Source organism: Gobius niger, assembly GCF_951799975.1.
Source record: "Gobius niger genome assembly, chromosome: 24".
Taxonomy (NCBI): Eukaryota; Metazoa; Chordata; class Actinopteri; order Gobiiformes; family Gobiidae; genus Gobius; species Gobius niger.
The window spans coordinates 6,339,084-6,349,722 of NC_136875.1; the positions used below are offsets into that span (position 1 = coordinate 6,339,084).

General features: G+C 41.5%; 1 protein-coding gene across 1 annotated transcript; it reads right to left on the reverse strand.

Moving 5' to 3' along the window:
- Positions 1-597: 597 nt before the first annotated feature.
- Positions 598-6,455, reverse strand: LOC306982316 (twist-related protein 2-like; the record flags this gene model as incomplete). The annotated part of the gene is made up of 2 exons (XM_079582229.1): positions 598-908; positions 6,155-6,455. 2 exons carry the CDS (start codon positions 6,453-6,455, stop codon positions 598-600), a joined length of 612 nt encoding a protein of 203 aa, XP_079438355.1.
- Between the last annotated feature and the right edge of the window lie 4,184 nt (positions 6,456-10,639).

Below are 10,639 nucleotides of genomic sequence, written 5' to 3' on the forward strand. Positions count from 1 at the left end.
TATCCTGGATGTTTAGGCTCCAGAGTGGGGGAGGGGTTAATGACAAATACATTTCCCCAAACACAGGGACAAGAAGGTGATCATAGCTTCAGCGAAAGCCGTGCAAAGTGGAACAAGAATATACGGTACGGGTTTGCGCTGAGGCAGGAAGTGACATTAGTCCGAGAAACAGGAAGTACCGCAGAGGGACAAAGTGGTCGTTTGTAAAGGAATATCCCGGTGCTTTGTTTAAAAAGCCCAGGTAGAGATGTTGTAGGTAAGTTTCTGTTCCTGCCGCGTTTGTACAAGCTAAATTGCGTCAGCCGGGATGAGAAACCAGGATATTATGCTTACATGGCCCTGTGTTGGCATCCCAATAGGAGTATCCTGGCTTCTCATAACCCTGGACACCGACTTATCCAGAAATGTGAAATCCGGATGGTATGTTTACGCAGACCCAGGGACAACCGGGATATTGAAAATCCCCGTTAATAACCAGGACGCTCGAGCGAATGCAAAGAGTCCTAAACCACTCGGAGCTTGGGGTCAAGACAGAGCGCGGAAAAGAATAAGGTCAAGGGGAAAGATAGGAAGCGAGTGGTCCCCGGGCGTCCTTCCTTAGTGGCTGGCGGACATGGCCCACGCCCCCTCCATCCTCCACACGGAGAAGGCGTAGCTGAGCCGCTCGTGGGCCAGGTAGTTGCAGCTGGCGAGCTTGGCGTCCATCTCGTCGCTCTGCAGGACCTGGTACAGGAAGTCGATGTAGCGCGAGGCCAGCTTGAGGATCTGGATCTTGCTGAGCTTGTCGGAGGGGAGCGTGGGGATGATTTTGCGGAGCGAGGCGAAGGCGTCGTTCAGGCTCTGGGTGCGCTGGCGCTCGCGCACGTTGGCGATCACCCGCTGGGAGTGGAGGTCCTCGAAGCTCTCCCCTGCAAAAGGACAGGCCAGTCAGTGAAAGAAAGACAACGAGGGGCAAAGGGACTGGGGCCATGTGCTGACAGCTGGGGGGGGGGGGTTAACTTAAGTCCTGATTTACAAAGCGTTTGTGCAAAATGGACAGTGTCTAATGTTCATTTTACAACAAAGACTGATATCATCCAGGTAGATACAAACGCTGAAAGTGAAGACATTTCAACTGGACATTTTCGTACATAGTTGCCGGACCATCCATCCTCTTCTTCAAAGGGCCTAAGATGTAAACTCCCATCAGATGGTGGATTGGGTGGTGACGTACTCCAAGCGCACAGGTGTTATAGATTGCGCAGTCCACCATCTGGGACTTTGCATCTTCGGCCCTTTGAAGAAGAAAATGGATGATTCTCGAAACGTTGGGCAACAATGTACGAAAATGCTCAGTTGAAATGCTTTCTTCTGAATTTACCTCTAAATGTTCTTTACTAGGCAGTGTTTACAATACAATCTAGTGCAGGGGTAGGCAACGTCAAGCCCGGGGGCCAAATCGGGCCCTCCACACAGAACCTCTGGTCCCCCGAGATGATTTTGAGAAATATTTTTGTGCATTTTTGTGTGGGTCGGGACCAGAAAGTGGATTGTGGAACTATTTTCTGTGGGTCTATAGAACATTTCAGCATGGAATCGGTTAAAATTCATGTTATTGGGCTTTTTTTTTTAGACGATGTACGACAATTTACAGTTTTCTTAGGGTTGCTGCTTGGGTAATGTTGGGCCCCAAAGCCATCACACTTGTTAACCACTAGCGTAAAACGAAAAGTTCTTTACTTTAGGATAGAATGGTAAGGTTCGGCCCTTGGTGTTTTGGGGCGATGATTAAAGTCGACCCTCCTCAACACAAACTGGCCAATCCCTGATCTAGAGGATAAAACTGGCAATGCTTTCACTACAAAAAGTAAATATCAAGCATTGGCTTAAATGACTTGAATTGAGGAAATGTTTCTTGTTTTGAGCGGTTTTCACTCATTTAGACACTTTTCCTGATCGGACCAAGTTTACTTTGCTTGTTTTGAGGACATTTCAGACCAGTTCTAGGGTAAATCTCGCTTGAAATAAGAAAGTAAAATTGCCACTGAGATAAGACCAATTTTCTTACCCCAGTGGCAAAGAAAATGACCTGAAATAAGGACGAGATGTATCGAAACGAGTCAGAAACATCTCAGAACAAGTGAAATAATCCAGGACAAATGCCCAACAACTTCTTAACTAGTCAAAACAACTAAGATTTGGATTATTGTGCTCAAATTGAGATGTTTATACTGATCTAGTTTATTATTTTTTGCAGTTTTCTAATTCCCCAAAGCCGCTGTGTAATAAAATGTGCCTCTGTTGCTCACACTGCAAAACAACACAGAAAACTAAATGACTGTAAAGAAAACTCAAAGCCCCGTCACGTGTCGACCATGCGCTCGCTAAGTGTGAAGCTTTTGGTTTGGCTTTAGACGCCAGCGTTTGATTCTCGTGTCCGGGCAGTTCCTGGACGACGTTCTGCTTGTACTTTTTTTTTTTTTGGGAAACAAAGCTTTTGAGGCCGAGTTATGACCAGGATCTTGCTCGTTCGTCTGCGTCTCTTGACAAAGATCCATCACTCACCGCAGCCGACGGCAGGAGAAGCCTTAACCAAAGCCACGAAGATTTCACGTGTTTGGAGGATGTAACTTTTGCAGGTCTTGCATATACGAAGGAATATAAGCTTAAATCATCGCTGTTTCTAATGGCGTGGTGCAATTTAGCTTCCGTCTTAGCAAATCAGGCCCTAAGGATTGTGGGGCTTCAAAATAAAGGGCATTGCTGGAATCTATTCTTGAACTGATTAAAGCATCAGTGGTTTCCTCTTTCAATGGCGGTGCGGTTTTAAAAAAAAAGGCTTTACTTAATCTCCTGAACCGAGAGCATTTCCTCCAGTTTGGCTTTACCCAAATCTAAAAGCTTTCAAAATAGCAACGAAAACGAAGATGGAAATACAAAACAAAAGAAGTGACAATAACGCAATACAAAAGTGACGGAAGCTTCAAAAAAATCAAGGAAAAAAGCGAAGAAGAAAGTAACAAGAAATGATGAAAAGAACGTGACGAAAATGTAACAAAAACACGCGGCGTTCAGCTTTGTAGGCCTTAGCTTTCAAATGAGGCGTCACTCTGGTCTATACAGGCTGTGAGCTCCAGTCGGGAAGCTTTTAGAATTGGATAAAACTGAACTGGAGAAACCGCGCTCGGTTCGGAATAGTTAAAGGTATAGGTTAAAGGAATAGTTCACCAGTTTTCCAAGCTGAGATACGTTCTTACCTGAGCTGAGACGAGTTGATGCGTACCTGTCTGGTCTTTGTGCGTGCCCTCAGTCCCGCAAAATGACGCAAGATGTTGCTGGCATTTGGCCTCTCCCAGTGTATTCCTATGGCTCCAAACGGGGTGAAGTTGGAGGCTACCACGCTCTTCCACGGGCACTCACAAAGACCAGACAGGTACGTATCAACTCGTCTCAGCTCAGGTAAGAACATATCTCAGCACGGAAAAAACGGTGAACTATTCCTTTAAGTTAAGGCATGGTTTAATTCTGATTCAATTTAATTCTGTTTCGTTTCTATCGGCACGTGGCTTTAATGAACCGCTCTGAAAACGTGTCCACATAAGTACGTGGTCTGGAACCTTTCACAGCCTTATGTTCCAAGCAGTAACGTGCACCATGTGATCAGGAACTCCACTACTGCAAAGAAATCAGTTACTTCAATGTAAAGAATTGATTTAGGATTAGGATACATGACCCAAACCGCAGCAGAATCCAGGAACTTGCAGGTGTTAGTTCAGAGTTAGCAGAGTGAGGCCCCAGGTTTACTGCACTGCTGTAAAAGTGGAATACGAATGCCGGGTGACACATGTATGACGCTCAAACTACAGTAAAAGATAAAAACTGCACTGTGATAACCTGCACAATCAGCAAAATAAGAAAACATCAGTCTGTTGTTCCCAATTAATTTCAACACTGCAAAAAGTATTTAACTAGATCAGTATAAACATCTCAATTTGAGCATAATAATCCAAATGTTAGTTGTTTTGACTAGTTAAGAAGTTCTTGGGCATTTGTCCTGGATTATTTCACTTGTTCTGAGATGTTTCTGACTCGTTTCGATACATTTCGTCCTTGTTTCAGGTCATTTTCTTTGCCAATGGGGTAAGAAAATTGGTCTTATTTTTCTTATTTCAAGCGAGATTGACCCTAGAACTGGTCTGAAATGTCCTCAAACAAGCAAAGTAAACTCGGTCTGATCAGGAAAAGTGTCTAAATGAGTGAAAACCGCTCAAAATAAGATACATTTCCCCAGTTCAAGTCATTTAAGCCAATGCTTGATATTTACTTTTTGTAGTGAATAATTTCAGCAAAACAACCGGTCACTGTGTATGATTCTCTGAAGTGCAGTTTTCTTTCATCATTAACTCGACTCTTTCAGGATCAAGTCGGAAGAATGTGGTTTTGAATATAAAGGTATTTCCACACGAAATCAACAGCTTCAAATGTTGAATTGAAGCTTGAGTTCTTTTGAATCTGCTGGTTGGAAGGCGGTCGAGCTGACAGTTTCAGAACTACAGGGAAAGTTCGGATTAAAGCTTGTTTCATGATTTCATTTCATTTCCAACTACGATTGAGCAGTGAGAAGCTGCCACTTGGCGCTGGTTTTTGCTTGATTTGATTATAAAATGTTTTAACCAGTTGTACATAGCGTGAATTAAGCTAATCAAATAAAGCATCTGAAGGTGAGTCAGGAGGTGAAGTCTTCATGTATCTCCTTCAGGCCTCATTTTGGAGTTTTTTTTAAAGGCTCTTATCTCGTGTGTGTACAAACAGTGAAAGAGGGAGCATGTGAAATTGAAATTGTTAGTTGTGGTTCAAACTCATTCCTAACTTCTCCTATAGCGTTTCCAACATGCTAGTGCCATTGTTTTTGTGCATAAATCTAGGATAAAATTAAAAAGGATTCATTGACAACAAAAAACATTTTCCTCAAACTGTGTTCAATTGTGACGTCAACACTGTTAAAGTGAATTTTTTATGTTAAAATCACTGACATTTTTAATATTTTTAATCTTAATTTTAATAATGATCACTGCAAAAAGTCAATATCAAGCATTGGCTTAAATGACTGGAATTGAGGAAACGTATCTTGTTTTGAGCGGTTTTCACTCATTTAGACACTTTTCCTGATCGGACCGAGTTTACTTTGCTTGTTTGAGGACATTTCAGACCAGTTCTAGGGTAAATCTCGCTTGAAATAAAAAAGTAAAATTGCCAATGACCAATTTTCTTACCCCATTGGCAAAGAAAATGACCTGAAATAAGGACGAAATGTATCGAAACGATTCAGAAACATCTCAGAACAAGTGAAATAATCTAGGACAAATGCCCAAGATCTTCTTAACTCGTCAAAACAACTAAAATTTGGATTATTATGCTCAAATTGAGATGTTTATACTGATCTAGTTAAATACTTTTTGCAGTGATGACTTGCCACACTGCAAAAATAATCTATAAATGGAGCAAGTATTTTCAACTTCAAAAACAAAGTTAATGTCTAGTTCAACTAATTAGATCACAAATAAAGTGCACATTACTTATTTGCTTTTACTTGCGCTGCAAAACATGTTCAAGTATTTTGAACTTAGAAAACAAAGTTATCCATTTTACCTAATTAGATTGTAAATAGAGCTCACAAATACTTATTGCTTGTTTGCTTTTACTCGCGCTGCAAAACGTGTTCAAGTATTTTGAACTTAAAAAGCGATGTTGTCTATACTGCCTGATTAGATCAGAAATAAAGTGCATAAATACTATGGTTTGTACTTGCAATGCAAAATGTCATCTTGAAATGGGTCGAATTTTTCTTGAAAAAAGTGATTTAAGTTACTCATTTCGAGAAGTCTGTCTGTGGGGCAAGTTTTTTTTTACACTTAAATAAAGAAAAAAAATCAACATTTAATTTGAAGTAAATAAAGATATTTTTTTATCTCATTTTCAGACAGAGTTCACGATTCCGTTTTGCTGCACAAGTAAAAACAAATGTGCAGTAAGTGCTTTTCGCAGTTTATCTATGATCTAATTAGGCAAAGTGGATAACAATTGTGTTTTTAAGTTCAAACTACTTAACTGCCAGTTCTAACCACTTATTTCTGGATTCCTCTCGGTGGTAAAAGTGAGCAGTAACTGTCCCCACCTCCTCGATTATCGGGCCGTACGGAGAGGGCCGCGGGAGCCAGGGACACCATGCTGGAGTTGGGGCTCTTCTTGATGCGTTTGGAGGGCATGAGGCAGGACGGGTCCCCGCCGCCGCCGCCGCCGCCGCCGCTCTCCTCCACCGCCGCCGCCGTCGCCACCGCCGCCTCCTTCTTGGGGTACGGCGAGCGCTTTCGGTTCCCCTGATGGGCACCCTTCTTGGAGGCCATCCGCTCCAGCTCCTCCTCGCCGGCGCCCATGCCTCCCTCCGGGGACTTAGTACACGAAACCTCCTCCCGCATCATCCACCGCAATTACCAGTCAACGTCTCCCCCCCCCAAAAAACAAAACAAAAAAAAAGAACTTTTTCCGGAACTCGAGCTCGCTAGTCGTGCCGGAAGTCTGGCAAATCCATGCGGTCGACGTTGCGCAAGTTTCTTCGGTGAAAATCTTGCTCGGGGTTTTCTTTCAACAGCGCAGGTAAAACGTCAACAAACCGTATGGCACGCACCCCCAGCTCGCCCCGGTTTTATACACGACGGGGTCCGGGGCGCGAGCCCATTGGCCGTGAGGGCGGGAGGAGAGGCGTGGCCAGCGGGAAAAAAGGCAGGAAGTTTGCGATTTTCGAGGCGGGTGCGTGAGTGAGAGGGAGAGAGAAAGAGGTAAGTGGAGCCCGGAGCCAATAATGTGAAGGTTTTTTTTTTTTTCTTCTCGAAGGCGAGTTCTGGAGTTGAGTGGTTCCAGATTTTGGGGCTGGGGGTCTGCGGATTGTCAGAGGAGAATGTCAAAGCTAAGATCTTTGGGCTAATGACGCTGCCTTTTATGTGAAATTGTTTGGAAATGTTGTTTTTTTTTCTCCCCGGACTTGTTACAGCGGCTTTCACAGTGTTGCATGTTGTTTCTAAGCTGCACGATATGATAAACACGGCGATGTTCAATCATTGTCTGGGATATTGGGATAATTAACTAAACCATGTCAACAAAGTATGTCCCAACATTCGGGAACAAAAATCGTAAGCAGTTCTGATAAAAGAAATTATGAATTAAGAACAAAACACTAAAACAGAACCTTTTACAGTTTTTTTTTTTTTTTTTTTGCAGTACTTGTTTTTATCATTAGCTATAGAGTTTCTTCTTCTTCTTTTAAGTCACGGAATGTGAAAATGAAACGCCACAGAGAAATTGGGCAAAAAAATAAATTTAGAGATTCAAAACATTTGTTGTAGTTTACTGATGTAAAAAATGTATTACAAATGTTCATTTTTTTTAACGTTTTTATATAGAAATAAGACATTTTATGCATTAAAATGGCCAATATTTATATCTTGTTGAAACAGCAGTTGCAAAGACTTGTTATTAATTGATTCTGAATCTTGTTTAGTTTTTGTTAAGCTATTTATAAGTGAAATAATCTGTGAAAATTTATATTTTTTCGTGTTCAAAGTTCAATAAATCAGGCAGGAATTAGATAAAATCCCTCTGATGAAAACTTCAAAATATTGTTTAAGACACAATTTTTGCTAAAACATAGTTAAGTTAAGTTATACTTTATTAAAGCAGTACTAAGTAACGTGTTTACCTTAATAAATCCTTCCGTAGTCCCTGTGGGGGTAATACAAGTGTTTATGGGATGATTGGAGGGTCTTTCATCTCCCCCTGGTGTCTCTGGACAGAAAACCATGTTTGCGATTTGACTGCCACCGGACCGGAGTCACCAATACACACTAATGGAATCACGAAGAAGAAGCTAACATGCTAACGGGCAAAGCTAACTCACTTTAAACAGTATTTACAGCCAAGTTTGAGTGAAAAAAATATTTCCATTGTATAATTGGATGCACAGTAACCCTCTCTCCCTTCGCCTTTCCTGTCAGCGTAGTATTTACTCTCCAAGACAATTAATCAGTAAAAAAAATCTTAACTTGCTACTACGCCTGCAGTTGCGCTTATGGCCTCTAGGGGGAAGAGTTACTTAGTACTGCTTTAATCTCTGTCGAGAAATGAGTTCTCTGCATTTGACCCGTCCTCAGTGTCTCTGGACGACCTGTAGGAGCAGTGAGCTGCCAGCGTGGGCCGGCGCTCGGGGACCCATCCCCATGATGTGGAGCCGGGCTGGTGGTCAGAAACACCTGGCTGGAGGATTCACCTATTGCACATGTTTTTACTACTAACCTACGCAGACATGGGGAGAACATGCAAACTCCTCACAGAAAGGCCCCGTCCAGGTGGGAATCAAACTCAGGACCTTTTAGATGTGAGGCACGAGCGCTAACTGCTGCGCCACCGTCCTCAACACAAGTAAGATTTAGCCCAAAATATTCCCCGGCTTTCTTTAGTTTGACCATTTTTGTGATGTTCATTGTTTCACTTCCTTATTGTACACTAACAGGAAGTGAAAGATAGAGGCAAACAATTTTTAACTGTTGCCATGCCAACCATATTATATATATATATATATATATTATATAGATACAGACGGCATCTCGTCATAGAAGGGGGCGTGGAAAAATAGAATCTTTAGAGAAACACAATTGTTCACTCTTTTTTGCCATTTTCTGGTGGAATATAAACTTATTTATCACACAAATAAAGTCCAGTGTAAATCGGGCCCATATGGATATTTTCTCACAGCAGATTGTTCAGTAGAAGTGAAAAAACGGCAGTTGTAGCAAGCGCTAGCTAACCGTTAGCATTAGCCCGATGCTAACATGTAGCATCAAGTTAGCATTCTCCGTTATTTATGTATTTATGGGCTGTTGAACCACTTTGCTCCTCTCCATGTCTTTGTATCATTATTTAGTAGAAACTTTATTCATATTTCAGCGTTTGTTAAAGTAGTTTTTGATAATTAGAGAAAATTTACATTTTTTCAAAATTGTTTTCCCCCTTAACTGTTTTCAAAAATGACCATATATGGGCGATTCCAGAGATGTCGTCTGTATCTATACCAGGGGTCTCAAACTCATTTGGACTGGGGGCCAAAAATGCGAACCTAGTGTTGGTCGGGGGCCGCAACAGACGAAGCCTTTTATATTAAGTCAATTATGATTTAGAAACTTTTAATTGTTTGCTATAATATAACTTAAAATAGCCTGTACATTACCTATCTGCACATTTTTAAGCTTCACTGACCTCAGGCCTTTGTGTGACCGACAGTTAGAGAACTGATGGGGCTTACATTTTTTACTGTCAATGTTGCTGTAATTATTTGTAGTGTTTTAATACATTTCCATTTTCTCTATTTTTTATTTAACTATGGATCATTTGTTCGCACATGTGTCCTTAATAAAGATTAAATTCATTGACATGATAATGTAGCTCTGTTTGAGAGATGGAGAGAAAAGGCTCCTCACTTTACTCCTCTCTCTCAGTCTGCTGCTTTTAGTCCATTTCTTTGTTGAAAAAAGTTGATAAGTGCATCTCCCTTCCCATGTCTGATGTTGACATTCTCGCGTCCGCAGCAGCATTGGCGCTACCGCGCGGTGCCTCATTGGAAATGTAGTTCTAACGTGTTTAATGCAATTTACCGGCGGGCCGCATATAATATAAATAAGTTATTATCTCGCGGGCCGCAAAAAATTACCTCGCGGGCCCCATTTGGCCCCCGGGCCGCATGTCTGAGACGCCTGATCTATACAGACGGCATCGTAGAAGGGGGCGTGGCCTCGCTGAGGGTGAAAATAGAATCTTTTGGGAAACAGTTTTTCACTCTTTTTAGCCATTTTCTGGTGGAATATCAACTTAATTATCACATACAAATAAAGTCAAGTCTAGATTGTTCAGTAGAAGCGAAAAAAAAAAAAAAAACAGCAGTCGTAGCTAGTGCTAGCTAGTGTTAGCATTAGCACGATGCTAACATGAAGCATCATGTTAGCATTCTCTGTTATTTATGTATTTATGGGCTGTTGGACAACTTTGCTCCTCTCCATGTCTTTGTATCTTTATTTTGTAGAAATCTATATTCATAATTCAGCGTTTGTTAAAGTAGTTTTTGAATAATTAAAGAAAGTTTAGATTTTTCTCTAAGTTATTTTCCCCCTTAACTGTTTTCAATATATGGGCGTTTCCAGAGATGCCGTCTGTATCTATGGGAAGTGAGTCAAACTGTTAGGGAACTTTACCTCTATCTATGTCACTTCCTGTCAGCAGCTTAAACATTGTGTTCATTTACTGTTATCCATCTAAACAAGACATATTTTCAAAAGCATTCAAACCTGTCATGCACTTTAACTCCAAGACTGGAACATCTGGAGTCTGCAGGGGCTGCTAATGTGGAAATGTTGCTGTAAAAGTGGAAAGAAAACCTCACTTCTGCACATGCCCATGTATATTTCTCCAGTCTTTAGCCGCTGCTGTCTCCCGGAAAGGAAATGACCATATTCGGATTAGAGTCATCTCGGTTGCCTCCTGCAGGACACAAAATACATCAATATTTGTGAATGAACAAGTGTGGGAAAAAACGGCCATGACTTCGTAGGGTGAGCTT